Source organism: Exophiala oligosperma (assembly GCF_000835515.1).
Source record: "Exophiala oligosperma strain CBS 72588 unplaced genomic scaffold supercont1.27, whole genome shotgun sequence".
NCBI classification, from domain to species: Eukaryota; Fungi; Ascomycota; class Eurotiomycetes; order Chaetothyriales; family Herpotrichiellaceae; genus Exophiala; species Exophiala oligosperma.
Window position 1 is genome coordinate 2,042 of NW_015622844.1, and position 18,058 is coordinate 20,099.

At 48.8% G+C, this 18,058-nt stretch overlaps 5 protein-coding genes across 8 annotated transcripts; 2 read left to right on the forward strand and 3 right to left on the reverse strand.

Annotated features, from left to right (window-relative positions):
- Window positions 1–1,572: 1,572 nt before the first annotated feature.
- Window positions 1,573–3,160, forward strand: PV06_11314 (uncharacterized protein; the record flags this gene model as incomplete). The annotated part of the gene is made up of 1 exon (XM_016412961.1): window positions 1,573–3,160. One exon carries the CDS (start codon window positions 1,573–1,575, stop codon window positions 3,094–3,096), a length of 1,524 nt encoding a protein of 507 aa, XP_016256636.1. The 3' UTR covers window positions 3,097–3,160.
- A 3,599-nt stretch (window positions 3,161–6,759) lies between these two features.
- On the reverse strand, window positions 6,760–9,216 carry PV06_11315. Of its 4 annotated transcripts, XM_016412964.1 has the most exons (8): window positions 9,022–9,216; window positions 8,706–8,962; window positions 8,527–8,647; window positions 8,411–8,474; window positions 8,319–8,338; window positions 8,151–8,159; window positions 8,002–8,100; window positions 6,760–7,924 (listed from the first exon to the last, which is right to left on the reverse strand). In XM_016412964.1, the coding sequence occupies exons 1-8, from the start codon at window positions 9,129–9,131 to the stop codon at window positions 6,895–6,897; spliced, it is 1,710 nt and encodes a 569-aa protein (XP_016256639.1). In that variant the 5' UTR covers window positions 9,132–9,216; the 3' UTR covers window positions 6,760–6,894. The 4 variants fall into 4 exon arrangements, with proteins under 4 accessions (XP_016256639.1, XP_016256637.1, XP_016256640.1 ...); XM_016412962.1 differs by having other exon boundaries at window positions 8,151–8,338; XM_016412965.1 differs by having other exon boundaries at window positions 8,151–8,338; window positions 8,411–8,647.
- Window positions 9,217–10,949: 1,733 nt separating this feature from the next.
- PV06_11316 (uncharacterized protein) lies at window positions 10,950–12,024 on the forward strand. Its single transcript, XM_016412966.1, has 2 exons — window positions 10,950–11,281; window positions 11,373–12,024. Exons 1-2 carry the CDS (start codon window positions 10,988–10,990, stop codon window positions 11,943–11,945), a joined length of 867 nt encoding a protein of 288 aa, XP_016256641.1. The 5' UTR covers window positions 10,950–10,987; the 3' UTR covers window positions 11,946–12,024.
- A 445-nt stretch (window positions 12,025–12,469) lies between these two features.
- Window positions 12,470–15,263, reverse strand: PV06_11317 (uncharacterized protein). Its single transcript, XM_016412967.1, has 3 exons — window positions 13,943–15,263; window positions 13,644–13,847; window positions 12,470–13,590 (listed from the first exon to the last, which is right to left on the reverse strand). The coding sequence occupies exons 1-3, from the start codon at window positions 15,071–15,073 to the stop codon at window positions 12,841–12,843; spliced, it is 2,085 nt and encodes a 694-aa protein (XP_016256642.1). The 5' UTR covers window positions 15,074–15,263; the 3' UTR covers window positions 12,470–12,840.
- A 642-nt stretch (window positions 15,264–15,905) lies between these two features.
- On the reverse strand, window positions 15,906–17,846 carry PV06_11318 (uncharacterized protein; the record flags this gene model as incomplete). The annotated part of the gene is made up of 1 exon (XM_016412968.1): window positions 15,906–17,846. The coding sequence occupies one exon, from the start codon at window positions 17,844–17,846 to the stop codon at window positions 15,957–15,959; it is 1,890 nt and encodes a 629-aa protein (XP_016256643.1). The 3' UTR covers window positions 15,906–15,956.
- Window positions 17,847–18,058: the final 212 nt, after the last annotated feature.

An 18,058-nucleotide genomic window follows, 5' to 3' on the forward strand; every position in this document is an offset into this window, starting at 1 on the left:
TGATTTCGATGATTGACATTAAAAGAGAAGGCCACACGAAAGAAGAGGTTGCGAGGTGTTGTCGCTGCTGCCACCCCCTTTTTGTTGGTGGAAGTCCACACAATCTTCCATACCGAGAGACTATCACTTTTGCGACTACGCCCTCACCTTCTGTGAATGCCCATCGGACTGACGATTCTGTAACCCAAGACAAAGATCTCGCAATCATGTACCATTTCAACCGAGCGACATGAACATGTCGATTTCCGCACTCGAGTTCAGCTACTTGAGCCCCGGCTTCGATAGGCGCTACCTGCGCAAAACGCTCATCGCATCAGGCGTAACAGTATTCTCCCACCTTTCCTATGATCTCCGCAAGTTATAACCAGGTCCCGTCTCTTTTGCGATCCGAATCTCCTTCAAATAATGATCGATCGGAGGTGTTCTCATAGAGGCACAGTTCGAGGAGGTGTAGGGGCCACACCGCCCAACTGGGCCGAGCTTTGCTCGCACACGTCTCCTCAAACCCATGGTCTAGAGCACGACTTTGTGCGGCGATTGCATTATCGATATCAAGAAGCAATCTGGCGGACAATCAGGCGTCTCCCGACGAAATCTGTTTTTTGGTATAAGATCGATGTCTGGGCGATATCCATCTTGCCAAGCTTGCGTCAATGATCGCGCAGGAGCTGGACATCAACGACTAAGGCAAGATCGAAGCATAAAAGATGCAGGTAGCCATATCCCGAAAATAAGCAGAATATGCTTCTTATGTGATACGAAGTACAGCAGATGTACGATCTACGCTGCCAATATTTGTGGCTGGAGTTCGTGCATTCCAGATAGGATACGAATCGACCGACGAAGTGCACGATTCCTACAAAAGTCTGCCTTGTAAACCAAGGTTGCTAACACGATCTACGGATGCATCTGATGCAAATCTATTTGTGTATGCCTCTGAAATCCGTGCTTAGGATCAACCTTTCAGATCCACACTTAGAAATATCGAGATATAGTATATCATTTCCCGAAACCGCCCTCCCCTTTTAAATACACTACAAATTTCTCTCACGTAAAGTTCGAAATATAAGTCTCGCTTATATCTAACAAAGCAGCCGACCTTGTCGTGGTATCTCTGAGACCCACTCTCGTAAATGTATATTAGACTGCTAATACGCGAATCGTATTTGTTTCGATAGGATCTTATTCCGCACACCCTGTTTTCCTCGTCAAAACATGTTGAGGTGTATGGTAGATTATCGAACGGCCAGATGCAGTGCGCAAGCTCAGAAGATGTGACACTGTTCTTGAATGCTATGGTTGAAAGTTACAAAGTTTCGCCATGTTGTGAGTGCTGATTAGAGCTTGGCATTTGAGCTTCGGAAATCTATGATTGGTGAGATTCCTCGTTATCGAGAGGAGATAAATTCCTCCTTATCAAAAGATATAAATTCCTTCTTATCAAATATGAAGCCTTGGCGATGCAAAAGCCTTGGGGTAAAAACTTTTATATGAAATTGGCACAACCCAATAGAGCTTTTCGCCAACCACTGTACAATCACCGCTTAGAGACAGAGAAGCTTCGTTTTCAGTATGGCCCGTCCCTCTAAATCTTCGGCGCTTGATGTTTCTCGCGGCAGACACAAGCAACGCTTTCACGGATCTCATACATTCATTGAAAAGATAAGCAATCGACTTGCTCACAGACATGCGCGAATCCCGTACCTGCGCCGCCTACCACTTCGTGCGCTACTTATCATCGGCTTTCTCATCTTCGTTAACCTAGTGGTATGGGCTGTTGCTGGCATAGTGCTCGTCGCGAAGAACCACGGTCAACTCATGGGGACCAGCGCCCTCGCCTACAGTCTCGGCCTCCGCCACGCCCTCGATGCAGACCACATCTCTGCGATTGACCTCATGACGCGCCGACTGATCGCTACTGGTCAGCGTCCTGTGACGGTCGGCACATTTTTCAGTCTTGGCCACAGTACGATCGTCATCATCACATCTGTTGTCGTCGCTGCTACTGCCGCTGGTGTGCAGAAACGCTTCGGCAGCTTCAGCAACATTGGAGGCATCATCGGCACATCAGTCTCAGCCGCTTTTCTCATCCTCTTGGGCCTCCTGAACGCGTACATCCTCTACAAACTCTATACTCAGATCCAAAAAGTAGTTCACCTTCAGCCACAAGAAGCTGAGGTCGAAGGCTTCAAAGTACAAGGAGGAGGATTCATATTCAGGATACTTGAAAAGCTGTTCAAACTCATCGATCGCCCATGGAAAATGTATCCAGTTGGCGTACTGTTTGGACTCGGGTTCGATACGAGCAGCGAGATAGCACTGCTCGGAATCAGCAGTGTGGAGGGTGCAGCAGGTACTAGTATCTGGCTGATCTTGCTGTTTCCTATCCTTTTCACCGCGGGCATGTGCCTTGTCGATACAATGGATGGCGCTCTGATGATGAGTCTATACGTAGCACCCATGGGCATGAGTACCGACCATTATACGGAAGAAAACTTGCTCACGGCTCCCAAAACCACTCGAGGCGCATCCAAGGCGTCGTATGCGGTGACGCGCAATCCGACTCAAGGTGGCGCTCAACCTCATGACAGAGATGTTGACATTACCACTCCTCTCTCCCAGTCAAGCTGCAAGGTAGGCCCCAGGCTAGAACAAGAACCTATGGCCGTGGCATTGGGTGCATCATCAACCACCCTTCAAGTTCAAATGCCAGGGCTCCCAGAAGATCAGATCCGCACTCGGGTTAAGGATCCTCTGACATTCCTTTACTACTCGTTTATCTTAACAATTTTAACCGTCATCTGTGCCATTGTCATCGGCATACTCCAATTACTGTCTCTTGTATTGAATACCGCGAGTCCGACCGGCAAATTCTGGGATGGTGTTGCTGCAGCCGGCGACGCTTATGAATATATTGGAGCCTCCATCTGTGGAATGTTCATTCTAGTTGGCAGTCTGAGTGTAGTCTTCTACCCTAGGTGGAGACGATGGGTTGATGAGAAGAGAGAAAAATTGGCTGAAGAAGAAGGGGCCAGAGAAACTGACGGGTTGGAGCGTGGGGTTGTAGAGGACCAAGTAATAAGAGTTGTAGCTTAGAGGACACGAATGAGGTGAACAGCGATAGCGGTGTAAGGAGAGAAGCCGAAACTTTGGCCCAGAGAGGGGTCATCTGCGAGCGCCCATCAGCTCAAAAACTGAGAATCGAGTCGCGGTATGATAACCTCTGAAAGCCGCCCGCAGGGTCTGAAGTTTAGACTCCTAGTCTTGCACTGGGAACAATTTTTCTTTTGGAGTTGGGTGTGGGTGAGAGCCCGGTGAGTTAGTGTTTTAAGGCGAATGGCGACTCATGGCTACTTTTTGGGGAGCAAGACAGGACCAAAGGACATGTGATTAGGCACGAAGACACACATAGGCAGCTATTGATGGTTGCATGACAATCACTTGTCCCCAAACATTCTCCAGCTTCTGGTGAGAAAAAGTCACAATATGTACCTTACGGGGAGGTTTGTTTCGGGATACGACTATTTGGGCGTTGGAATAGGTAATGCACCAGGACAATAATTTGCGCGTCTGACACTCACACCTAATATGACAGTCAATCGCGCGGTCATATTAGTCATGGTCGCTAACGCTCCCATATGGGTAGAGACAAAATCTGTCTTGAAAACAGAGCAAATCCCCCCTAAAAGATTACGTAGTGTAATCTGTTGATATACGCCTCACAATGATTGGCTAATATAGAGGCACGTTAGAATAACACGGAACAAATGATGATACTGCTGACGATCCACTTACAGCAACTTTTCTTTACAATATCATATCAACCAGGGCGGACGATGAGCTCCCACCTCCACGTGATGTCCGCTAGGAACTCTCAGAGAAACAGTCTGGCTGTCTCTAAGTGCTAGGAGGAGCTCAACAACGCAGTGATTCCCTCATAAACGACGTGTTAAAGTCCCGAAAATTACTCTCTGCACCTCACGAAATACCTAACATATAGTACCAGTATATAGGAAGGGAATGGCCTCCCTTTCATGTACACCCACGATGGAAAACGGACTTGAGTCCCCTGTTTTCTTGCCTGACCGCAGTTTACGGTGTTAAAGTGTGAAGAAACGCGACGAAGAGGCAGAATTAAAAAGAGGCATATAATTAACACGATATCACTACAATCACACATAACATAGAATATATCTTTAGATATGTCTATCTTCTTTATTTCCTCCATTAATAACGCGTTAACACGTTGAAAATCACCTTTCGAGCCTCTCGAAACACCTAATATATAGTACTAGTGCGCGGGAAGAGAGTGTTACCTCTTTCACGTACACCCCTGAATAGAAGATGGACTTCAGCACTCTATCTTCCTGCCTAACTATAGTTTACAGTATTAGAAGCTGAAGAGTACACGGTGAAGAGGCGGAGTTAACGGGAAAGAGATGATCTATCATATAGAGAACACACTTTAGGAAGTCACCATATCGAATCATGCTATCACTACTAACACCACCCATAGCTCAGAAAATACCTTTCAGACGCATCACACACTGTCACTTTCACAGCTCGCTGACATCGTGGCACGCCATCTACACGAAGGACGCCGTGGCGACGCGTTCAGCTGCTGATGGTGTCTCGATGGTCGAGAGCGAGCATTGACCTGAGAAGCATCAACGAGCAAGCCTCGCACACCACACGTACTTCCCATACAGTACATCTGCACTTCATGCAGCGCACTCCTAACCAGTGGCTATCGCACTGGGGCCGGCCAGGCGCTGGGCAGGGCCCCCCAGCGATAGCAATCCAGCCAAGTAGAACACGGCCTGGACGAAGGCCGCGGACCAAGTCCTGTCGGTCGCGTCCACGGTCCAACTATACACCGGCGCAGACGAGTGTTTTTTAGTAAGCAGAAGAAGAGGACGGCCAGGAAAGGCCGGACACGTAGATAGATACAGAACAGATCTTATGATTGTTAGTAGGGGTATCCTACTCATAGTCGAACGCTGCATAGCTGCCACTTAATCGGCGGCTGGGACAGTCTATGATGTAATCAATTAGGCAATCAATCATATCAACCAGTTTTGCATGCCATTGGTACTGTACTGTATACAGTATCGGAGGAGAATTTCGACGAAACACCTATCTGAAGCATATCGGACGGGGATGAGACGCGTCGCGGGAAATCCAGAAACTTGACGCGGTTGACGCTCCCGACTGGAAGATGCCGACTACGTAGTGTAGTAGCACCGGTCACACCAAAGCGAGAACGAGCACCCTCGAACAGAGCGAGAGAGCCTAGTGTCAAAGCGCTTCAAGCGAGCAGGGACGATGAATCAAATCTGGAGACAATCACGGTGGCTATCGAGGAAGATGGATCTTGGACACCATCACGAGCGGAATTCAAAAGTCTCACCAGAGAGTATGGAAGACAAGCGAATAACTATCCTTATAGACGATAAAGAGAGCTCTAAGTTCGAGTTAGTCAGCGAAATCGAGAGAATAAATACGAAACTTGACGAGCTCGTGAGGCTCATCCTAAACCCTAAAGAGATAATCACGTAGTAAACTAGTCTTATTGAGAAGCAGAACACCACCATCGAAGTTATACGTGCTAACCTGGCGGACGTTAAAGAAGAACAGTACAATCTCACGAGATAACATGTCCAACTACAGGTGCAAGTCCATTCCCTACAGTCATAAGTTAGCACCATCATCGCATCTCCTTCTCCTACGCGATCATGGGCATCTGTAGCGAGATACCAAAACAGAGCAGAGCCCACGCAAACGACACTGAACGTGACGGCTTCCGCCGATAACCACGACGTGAGACGGGTCCGCAGCTGCCTAGCCACAACGGATGCGCTATGCTGCGTGATCAACACCTCGAGAGTGGCAGAAGAAGACGCCGAGAGAACCTCACCCGACGCGGTCAGAGCGGCCGTGAAAGAAGAGATGCGAGCCAGAAATAGACAAGACAATTGGCGCTGTCGAGAGGTGACTAGAGATGCCAGAAACACGAGCCGAGTTCAAATCGCATGTAGGGACGAGCCCGAACTAGATGCCTAGGCAAGCGATAAAGACGAAGATCATAGGCGACATTAGAGTGCTCCGAGACGAACTCTACCTAAACAAAGTGGATGATGTCAACCGACTAGCGATCCTAGACGAACATGGAGAGATTCGAACCAGAGCAGTAGAGGTCTTTAGCGAGAGAACGAAACAACGGTGGTCAGGGTGTCATGACTAAGCAAGAAAACCGTGGTAAAGATATAAGGCTCGATAGTGATATACCTAATGAAAGGAAGCGACACCAGTCGCCTTCTGCGGAGGGTTTCTTCCATGTAGCGGAGGAGTCCGGCTATACGAGGGTGTTCGAATGACGACTACAGCCAGAGCAATGTTTTCATTGTTAAGAGCTTGGGCATAAGGCAATGTAAAAACGCTTAGAGGTGTGCAAGATGTGCCAACGGAGGTCATCGTCACAGCGAATGCACCGAGCTCGTCCTCAAATGCGTCCCGTGTGGAGGTCCCCACGATTCGTTCAGCCGAAACTGTCGAAAGCTATACCCATTCCAACATGAGTAGAGCGTTCCATATAATTCAGCTCAATGTGAGAGGACAACCCGAGATAGACGATAGCCTGATGAATGACGAGGAAACACCAAGTGCAGCGGTCCTGGCGATCCAGAAACACCATGCACGGATAATCCACGGCCGACCCTTGACGATGTCGATGGCTCACCACAGGAGGACCTATATAGGCCCGTCTTCGGTTAACGTAAATTTTATAAAGCGTTGCGTAGGCTAAGTTTTTGGCACATGGCGCTCCTCGATAGATTTTTGATGTCATGGCCAGCACATATTCCTTGCTAAACACTTGACACATACATGATATGTTCAAGCCCAAGAAAAGTGTTCCAGGTGCAAGTAGACACTCGTCCCAGAACTCCTCAGTATACCAACATTCTCACTTGCGGCGGCAACTCGTAGATCGTGCTGCATGGAACTTGGGCCGCAAGCAAAGATGCCCAGTGTCTTCTGCGAATTTGTCATGAGGGAGCCTTCCTTTCGAATGAGCGCCGGAAGATTCGGGCGACCTGACAGCATTTTACAGCTAATGAAATGTCCACTTTCATTGACGTCGATGTCACTTTCTTTGCCTTTTAGCCGCAATGTATTTGAATCGGGACCATCGTCGATAATTGACTTCTTGCCAAGTTCGGTCTGAATCTCCCTCTGCAGGTTGTCCTTGATGCCTCGGGTGATATGGATCTCTACATCAATCATGCTAGAGACTCCAACCTGGAGGTATCTGGCTAAGATCTTGTTAGCAGCTTCCTGGAACCATGCAAAAGTTGATGGGTCTCTGGTAGCAAGGACAGCGTGAAGACTTGGAAAAGTCTGCACCGGCGTGCTTTGCTCGGTCATTTCAACCTCACGGATCTGTGTAGCTTTCCTGGCGAAGAGTTCAATGAGTGGTAGCATCCAGGCTGCGCCTGATCCTCCAGCCACAACTATAACACGGTCGCTGCCGACGAATTTTCCTGGTTCAATGCCACCGTAAGGGCCCTCTAGAAAGACAGGGATCGCTATGCCTGGATGTGCCGCGGCGTGCCTGTACAGCTGGGCTGTGAAGCCAGCCTGTGGTCGAATATGTAGAACTGCTTCTGATGGGCCCTCTAGCGAAGGCAGTGAGCAGATAGTAAAAGGGTGAGATGTCAGAGCATGGATACCCAGAGCGCGAAAACGCACAAAAATATGTTGCCCTGGAACCCATGGAAAGCTAACGGGGATGGCAATACGGATGACGTCGTTGGATTCCAGGTTCATAGTTGCTTTCAGACCAAAGCCGTGTTCGACGTAGGTCTTGATGTGGGCATAAAGGAAACATGGGACATAGATTGCTGCCGTTGCGATGAAATAGTCCCTAAAGACTGTTAGCTTTGCGACAATCTTTCTAAGTGTCTCCCGTGACGTGCTACAAGCCCTCTGGCCGGAACGTACCAAGATGAAAGCTCAAAGTTACAGTGCCAGAAGAGGAAAAGTACGAACATGGCGGCCGAAACCCTGTGGGCGATTTTGAATGATTCGTACCACCAATTACTGCAGACTTGTTAGACTATTCCAACATTAGGCCTTCAATGGAATGCTACCGAAGGATACTGAACGATGCGAAAGTCAGCCAGCCTTGAAACAGCAAGGCTACAGTCCCCGTCCAATAAAAGATTTCTGTATTCCACTCTTTGACCATCGTGCCTCTGTGGATGAGGTAGATGATGAAAGGAAAGGTGTGCACTAAGGCAAGAACGAGACAGGCGTACGAGATCCAGCGGTGGAAGACCTACATCTTTGTGAGCCCATGGGCTGTCGCGCGTAAACTGGGGTTTATTTCATCTGAGGGCCAAACTCATACTTGAAGTTTCTCATGCGATACACCAGTAACGAAAGTGACCATGTTTGCTTTCGTTGATGTGGCTCTTTCGATTGTCAGTCCGTTTCCGCCAACTGACTTCAGGCTGTGACACGAACATGATGAATGGTATGCATGCTATGGACATGAATCCAGTTCTGGTTGCAATTGGGGGTGAATACCCAAATATGACTGTCCTTGTGTTGTGCCAGTAGTACGGTCTGGGCCCTAAGGTCATACCTGATCGCTATCAGCCTCTGCACCAAGACTATAGGCAAGACCATAATCGAAGACGGACTGAAGAAGAATATAATGCCCACCGCGCCTAGAAACAGAATCCCTAAAGGGGCCGAATTCCACCGAAGGCTTGAGATGCGATACCCGCGATACGAGAGGTATCGAGAGACGGCCAAGGTCTTGCGGAGAAGGCCATTCTGGTGCCACTTTGAACGAGGTACGATGAAGACGGTGACCAGGTATCCTATCGAAAAGAGAATAATACCGGTCATGAACAAGGCGACGGTAGGCAACCCGTATCTGTGGTCTGATTCATTCCTATGACGGACTTGGGTAAGCTGGGTTGTTATAGCAGTCCTATCGTTCTCAATCCGTACCAGAAACGCCAGTATCCCTGCTGGTAGTGACAAAGATCGGAAGTCTTCAGTTTGCAGTGATATGGTCGCGACTGATGTAGCCTCACTGGCTGAGTCAACCATAGTGCCATGATGTGCCAATATTTGACGCGGCCCTAATATTGCATGAAGAAAGTTCGAGTGGCACAGAGGCCAAGCAATTGAATTATATTTGACATATCAGGACCAAAAGCGCGGCGGCAAGTCTCAATTTAGGAGAAGCATTATTTGGGCCATATTGTACTGATCGGCGATGATCTGTTCGACTACAGCTCCGCACGCAAGAATGTGTGAAAGTATCCGCGAGAGGTGCGTGTGGGACAGCACAAAACTTGCTCAAATCCCGCGTCGCCCAACAGCGCAAATAGAAGAATGGCAGCGGTTCGGCTCGACAAAGGGTAGCTGATTGCTTTTTTGCGCGCTAGAGAGGTAACACGAGCACCCCAGCACATCGTGAGCAGGTTTTGCATCGCTTGCAGTAGAGAGCAAGTTCCCAAACCAATGATATGCCATGCCAAAACTAAGCGAGGTTAACCCACAGACCCCAAGCGTGGCATTCAACACATGAGCTTGTCCGGGCTTGTACTTTTTCCACTTATGAGCGTCTCCGTACGATGTATTCTCAGGTGGGACTATCAAGGGGAAGACACACCGAAATACTGGTGAAAAGAGTAGATTTCGAGGATAAGATCAGCCAGCCTACTACCTTCTCGTTGGTCACATCAACATTCGAAAACGTTGCCGGGCTTCCACGTCTGCGTCGGACGAACCGCACCATCTGCCGTCGACGAGCCCAGCTCCTGTTCTTCATCTTCCCTGCATGTGCACCGTCACCGGCATCATTATTTACGGAGTCCCGACTAACTTTTATGGGCCTTCGACCCTCGTCACATGTGTGTCAACCACCCGTCATCAGGCTGGCTGGCTTTGCTGGCAAGTATCGCTTGATATACCTTGTAGGACCGCCACCAGACGGCTCGTCATTCTCTCGGGCATGGCAGGAGACTGATACTGTCGACTTGAAACCTCACCGTCTGCGACTCGACAGGAACCCGAAGAACAAACCACCCTCCCCCCTTTGCGACAGGCCCAAAGAGCGGTTCTAGATACTCTATGATACTTAGACCATCATTCAGCCGAAAATGAGTATTCAACGGCGTCACTAGCTGAGAGGGAAGTCCAAAAGAATAGACAATGGGCATACCCAACTGTAGTCATCCACGATTCATACGGCAGAATCGTTGCAGGAGAAGCGGGTGGCAAATGCAGCTATTTGGTGGTTTTTGGTCCAGAAAAGCTTCACCATTGCTTGAGAGTCAGGTTGTCGATCCTCTTCTCAAGCCAGGGTAGAAAGATCGAAGCCATAGGTTGACTAAGAACTGTTCGCCCTTGGGCAATTTGAAGCTGTATCAAAGAAGACCGCTATTTTGCTACATGAAGTAAACGATCTACCCTGTTCCTGATCACACCACGATTGCGCCGACCTGGCTGGCGGGCAAAATAAGGCTTCCCCAATGCCTCATGGGGGTCTGAGCTTTATCATGAATTACCTCCTCTCTCCAGACCATGTTTTGCTGTTTTGCCAATATGCAACATACAGACTTCTCCACCAACACCTCGCAGTCACAGTTTCTTCTTCGTGACCGAAGCAACCACAATCAGTGACCTATATTGTTTCTACCTACCACTATTCTCTGTTCCAAGTCCGTAGACTCCATCTTCAATGGGCTAGATCTGATGAGCAAGTTTCCCCACGTACCAGCGCTAGTCTCTACCTATGCAAATTTGCTTGCGAGTACTCAACCATTCCCTCCTAAAAGTCTCAGGGAGAAGATTTGGAGTGCCGAGTTCGAATTCATGCACATGCACACATAAATATGAGGCCGTCGCTTGCCTGAAAACAGTGCTTCTTAGCGTATCTCTGCTTCATTCATGTCGACCGCTGACCATGGCATCTACCAAAATATCTGAGATAGCCGACAGCATCATGGGTCCTTTTGCGACTCTTATGCTAAAACAAGCCCATTTTCCGCCACCTGAAGACTTCCCTCTTAAAGTGCTCGATAATGCTTGTGGCCCTGGCACTGTCACTCTTCGCATACTGTCCAGTCTTTCCTCTCATGATAAAGCTAAACTGGAATTGAGTTGTGCGGACATATCTGAACTGATGATTGGTTCCCTATCTCAAAAGATCGAGTCGGGAAGCTGGAAGAATGTGAAAGCTTTCGTCGCCGATGCGATGGTATTTATCACTTTCTGGAGTTTTCCTTCCGTATCTGCGCACCCCATAACCAACCACAGAGCCCCGACTAATTTGGTTTGGTGAACCTTAGGATACAAAACTCCCTTCCTCCTCATTCACCCACATCTTTTTCAACTTCGTTCCATTCATCCTCCCACTCCCCCTGGTCGGCTTACGTGAATGTCACCGAATGCTTGCTGTTGGGGGCACACTGGCATTCACAGGCTGGAAGTCCAATGGGTGGGCAGATGAATTCCGCGAGGCTCTCGACCACGATCCAGATCTGCCTCCATTCCCGAGCAATGCGCAAATAATGCAAATGATGTCCCAAGAAGAAGTACCCACTAGATGGGACAATGAAGACACTGTAAAAACGTACTGTAAAAAAGTTGGATTTACTGACGTTGAGGTATGTGTGGAGGTGAATGAAACGAGATGGCAAAATGTCGGGGTGGTTGAAACAATGCTGCCGTGGACTTTCGGTCTGGTAATGAATAAGTTCTGGACAAAGCAGGAGATTGAGAGATGGCAGGACAGAGGTTCTGAAGCAATCATGAAGTATTTCAAAGAAAAGTATGGAACGGGAGAGGTAACGTGGAGTTGGAAGGCTCTGGTTGTGACTGCCCAAAAAAGTCCTCTACTGCAGTCGGGCTTGGCTTCATGACCAAAAAATGTATCCTGCTGTCAGGACTTAGCCACCTTTAGTGTTACATTCCAATAGACTGAAGTCAAAGTGTTCAAGATGATCCATATTGTATCGACGTAGACTAATTGCGGTCGCTGCGAAAAGAGCGGGAGCTCCTAAAGTCTGTTGCAAGGATATCTTCGCAAGGAGCACGCGTTCAACGAAGTCTGTCGCCTACTTCCTATCGCCCTTTGGACCTCTTTCAAGGCTTGTTGACCGCATAGGCCAACTCGAACGACTCGACTGGTCCAATCCGAACATCGTGTTTATGCTCGGGTTGGTGTTGTGGGCAAAACTCGACTGGCATTACAATTTGTTGGTTAATAGCTGCATCTATCGATCCTGTAGATCGAGGCGACACAACAACTCACTTTCGAAAAGGAAGTCCGGGAGATCGAGTAGAAGCTCCACTATACGAGGATCGAGGACAATAAGGCAGGTGTCAAGAACCTTGTCAAACAGAGATAGAGCAATACGTCCACAGGCCGATAAGTCTTGATACTGGACAATCTTGACGGTCGTTCAGCATTCACCTCAAATGTCATATTTATTTGTAGTAGCCAAATAGCTGATTCTCTGGCCAGCAAAGAGGAATTGAACTATATGAAATGTTGCCAGACAGGGGGATTGAGATGCTGACGACAGCTCAGGAGAAACAGAATCTCACACTCGCCCGTGCGGTATTCTGATTATTGTGCAACTCGAGATCTCGGCCCCAGTATGCGCCGCACTACCGCCAGAATGCATCATAGGTTAGAGATTTGGGGTTTCAACTTGCGCAGAAGTTCCTACAGCTCGATCTGTCACTCTCAGCCCAAGCATAGACTGCGAGAACTTCGATGCAATTACAAATGGGCATCCATATCAGATCTAACTACAAGAAGACGATCGAGCCAATTGCAAGTCCGGCAATCAGACTTAGTCCTGGCACAATGATGCGAGCGCCGCCCGTGTAGGTTTGAATAGTGGGCAATGTCGTCGGGGCCGACCATACTGAGAGTGTCGGTTGTTCGGCATTAAAGCTGGGCGGAGAAGTGGTGTTGGTCGCTGTCGGAGCAGCATTGCCTGCATGCATAAGGTTCGAGATCGTCGTAGCAAAGTAATCAGCACTGCTGGTGGTGGTACTTTGTCCTGAGCTCCAGGAGACTGTACATGGACAATCGGTAATGATCAGAGTTGTGGCTTGCGTGACCGTGTATGTCCTTGACCCCTGCACAACCTCGGTGGCATATGGGCAGTACGTCGTGAGTGCGGTCACGATGGCAGTAGTCCACGTATCTGCGTCTCCAGTCGATGGTATTGGGACAGAGCTAGTTGCTGACGTACTTGACGTGGTGTTCGACCAAGAATTGCCACCACCTTGGCAACTCAAGGCATTCGGAGCCACGGGCAGCTTGAGGCTCTTGAAGCTATCGGAGAATCCACCTACGCTCACGTCGTATTTGGTGCCATTGACTGCAGCTGTGGCAATACTGTACGTCGCGGAGTAAAATGTATAGTACTCAGACTCGCAGGCCCTTGCCATTGAAATGGTGGATTTGGAGATTGTAGGCAGATTGTTGTAGGTCATCTTTTGAACCGAAGAAAAGGTCAGCTCTACGTCTCCAATCGTCCCCTTCCGGACCTATTAGCGCTTATCAGTCTGATATCATCATCAAGAGAGCCTCGTAGTCATACCGCAGCGACTAAGGTAGCTGCCTGATTCCCCTGGGCATCGGACGCAGCGAGGTTCGAGTTCAAGGTTTGCGCAAACACTGTATCCTGAACAGGGAACCCCTGATGGTTGTTGTCATAGGTCACTGTACCCGACGACAGAGCGACGACTACTGTAAAAGATGAGATGGAAGTTTTTGCAGGGACGGTAGAGTTGAAACCAAAGAACTATTGTTATTCGTTAATACCATTTCTCGGGTTGAATATTAGGGTTGAATATCAGGGTTGAATATCAGGGTTGAATATCAGGGTTCAATGCTCACGGTAAATGTATCATCGAAGCCTGATGCGTCACCCAGAATTGTGGTCCCAATCACATCACCATCAGCTCCATTTCTGTCTCTGTAGGCAAGTTGAATGCTTGAGATGGCCGACTTTGGAATCGAAGTGGTCTTGAACCGGATCGCCCCAGAGAACTGCAGATCGTCATCCCCCACGACGCTAAGGTGAAGATTGTATGGTTTGACATCGTATGGGGTGATGACACTTGTCAAAACCACATTATCGGGCACAGTGTCGATCATTTTTGCGAGGATCTTTGAGCAGGTGGTCGAGTAAGACGACGGGTCTGCCATGGACGACACCGTCTTGTTTCCATCAGAGGAGAAGATCCGTAGATCCGAACGTGAATCCACGTCTGGCCCAACCACCAGTGGGTTCTGGGATGTACCGTCGAGATACCCGGTGACGACTTTGTTGTCATATGTACTGTTGGTGGTGTCAAAATCGGTGACCCCAAGAGCCGTAGTATTCGGCAAGACCAGAGTGGGGTGTTCGGCCGAGTGAACGCCTCCCAGGGTGTGACCACAGGCAACGACTTGTATCATCTCTTGCGGAGAAAATCCCATGCGTGCGAACTCCGCGGTCATCTTGACCGTATCGTTTTTCGGGTCCGGAACGGCTTGGGGCCCGGCGTTGGTGGCATCGATACGACCGGCTTTCAACGGCACAGCAGGTCCACCACAGGCTCTGACAGATGCGTATACCCCCAGGGCAATGAGGTCAGACATGGTCGCTCGGCTGTTGAAGTAGCTAGAGAAGTAGGTCATAGTATTGTTGAACGCAACTCCAGTATTTTCAATGTAGATACTGGAGTCCATTTCGAAGCCAATTGAGGCGTCTAGACCTCCCGTTCCTGCTCGTACATCTGCTGCTGCCATATCATGGAAGGCTGTCCGTAGAAAGCCTCCAGCAATCGAATGACCGGGACTTCGAGTGAAGGTGCATGGGACCAAAGGGAACGGAAAATTTCGAGCATTGTATCCGGAGTTCAAGACCATTAGATCCTCGATCTCGTCATAAGCTGGTGAAGGCCAGCTGACAACGGAGTCTGCAGCATTAGCGAAGGAAAAGCATGATGTTACTGCCGAAAGAATGGCAATTGTTTTCAACATATCGACAATCTGTTTCAAGTCCGCAACTGATAAAGGAATCGGCTACCCAACAATAAAATGGAAGAACGGATTTGTGTAAACGAATGATATGTCGCGACGACTAAAAGCGAATGACTGTCACTGATATATTATGTAGACAAGAAGACAGTGTAAATGAGACTGGAAAACATGGGGCTGGTCAACAAATATACCAGCGCAGACTCCATATCTATAAATGTACATATATAGATATATATAGTATATGCTATTGTGTAGGGTCGGGGCGCGTCCTATGTAATTCTAGAGCATAAAATTGCTACAGTACCATTTGTTAATTACGGGTGGAAATTATTACCACACAAGTAGCTATTGCCTGCGCGCTGGTTCGCGAGCGAACGAGACTGTCTTCACTGGAGTGCTCGCGTGGCGAAAGGTAGAGCAAAACAGGAGTATACTTTACTCCGTAGGTCAGGGTCAGGTCATGTTGGCTATCTTGCTCAAGCAATTTCGAATGTGGACCCATGACCATCAGTGAGCGAGGCTGGGGAGCCGCGGCGTAAGGCGATAAACGTGCTTTGTCATTGGCAAAACTTGCTCTTTGACAGAAAATGTGCTCTTCTAGCTTGGCAGAGTCACTGAATACGAGGAGGGATACTCCAGGGGCCAGATGTCGCTGATATGTTGGGTGATTGGCGAAGGACCGTGAACCCATCTTCTGACTTGCTCATGAGCCTCTCGTACCAAGGTGAAGTTTACAAAGAAAAGCAGCAATATATTTTACACCAAAGTTGGGTTTCCTTTCTGCAGCGAGACTGTTATTACACATGATTGCCATTTCAGAACCATGCTTGCACTCTGCAGTAGTTTCTATGTTATTGGTTCTCATCTCTATTACATTTTCTGGTCAAAATACTTCCGGGTGGAAATGATACTCTATATCAAAGTGGTCCAAGATTCCTCGTAGGGTATTCTCAAGGCATAACCGCCGCAAAAATGGTTTGACGTTTGCAGCGCCACAATAGAACACACCGATCTTCATCGGTTTGGATCTCATGTAACCGTTCATGAGGGCGTGGTCTTGTTGAAGGGCGCTCAATTTTTCGTAGTGCTGCACCAAAATCTTGCCAAAATCTGGCCTGCCTCGCTCAATATTACCGGAGAAAGACGATGACGGAGATATTTCGTTCACCGCACCTGCTAAACGAGCGGTATCCATATTCTCGAGAGCTGCCTGTTGAAGCTTTTTGGAACTCGTAAGGTGAATGATTGCGTTCGTGTCGACAAGAGAGTTGTGAGAGCAATTCTGAACATCATATAAGAGCTGGAAGATGGGCAGCATTCCCGAGCTTGTTTTCAGCGCCCAGTGAAAATCAACAGTGTAATTTTTCTCACTTGCGGACTTCATTCCGCTGCGGCCTGTCTCAACACCCGAGCTTTGAGGTCTTGTCCATCGGTGCCCGGGAGAATTGAGCAACGCGTCGAGAATACCAAGGGAAGGGGTTATGCCTGCCCCCAGGCCGATCATGATGTTGTGATCGTACTGGAAAAAGCGCTGTGTGGGTGCGCTAAATGGGCCATCTAAACATACCCTCCCAAAGCCATGCATTTCACCCAATCTTCTGGTCCATTTCCCACTTGTTTTAACATATAAGCAGAGGTCGTGGTTGCTGATGCGCGCGACCGTGAATGGATGCCACTCGAACTTAGAGATTCTGGGTATCTGCAGAAAAACAAACTGACCGGGCACGAAAGACCACCAAGTGCGCGGTCTCCGACCCAGATCAATGGTGACTCTGATCATTTCCTCATTCAACTTCTCAATAATTCCCCGGTAGTCTCGGGTCAGTCGGAAAGCTCGAGACAGTTTCTCCAACAGTATCAAAGTCGTAGGTACCATGATCACAAAAGCGAGAGCCGGATATTGAAGCAATGCTGAGCTCCCATGAGCCATCAACAAGGCCGCCATGGGGAAGAACATCAAGTGACAGCACTGGAAGACCTCGAACCATCGAGTTCGCACGAAATTGATGCTGCAGAAGCTGATGGTGACGAAGATTATCAGTGCCGCTATCCCTGTCCATCCAGGTCGAGATGTCACAAACGCCCCGTAACTCAACCCATTGATCTTATTGCCGAGCACCTGACGATCCGCCGCATGGTTTTGCTCCTGGCTGGCGTGGACGAACGACCCCGTTAGGTGTCCAATAGAGTGTGCGAAAGACAACACCATGACGCAAAGAGCCAGTCTGATATGAAATGATCTTTTCTTGTCCCAGTTGATAAACCTCGTGCCAATGTTGAACCGGGTCATGGCGCTTTGGACCCAGCGGGACATGCTCATCAGCATAAAGAACAGCGTGGGATACAGGGCGCCAGCACAACCTTTCGCCATCGCAACTCCCCATCCGAAAGCCGATTGATATTCAGCGTGTGTGCTATACTCGTAGCATTGCCACACTCCCAGGGCAATCTGAAGGCTTACGACCATAGCCAGGAACAAGAGTTCCGGCCCTCGGATTCGACACCAAGCTCGAACATAATCGATGTATCTTGCCCGAGCGAGAACATCCCCGTGCAGGTGATGAATCAACTGGTGTGTCGATCCACAGGGACTTGGCTGAGGCAGACTGAGGATGGAGGAGGACTCCCCAAGCTGACTGATCCCTAAATACTGCGTCGTGCTGCGCGGATCGATGTCCTCTTCATCGGCGACGGTCCTTGGCCGAGAAGGCAGTTCGTAATCGTCTGTCAAAAATGTATTGGTCTTATACTTGAGCATTGATGATTTAGACATTCCCGATTAATGGGACAAGCAGGACGGAAACATTTGTCGTTCAATAGTACGACAATGTATTTTGAATTCATCCTTCGTCGATATATGAGGTTATTTCCCGGTCAACCAGAGTGATCGACCACCAACCCCTATTTCGTGGGCGATTTTCCTGGTCCTCTTCACCAACACCTTATAGACAGCGTGCCAGGACAATAACATGCTCAAGAGAGGGC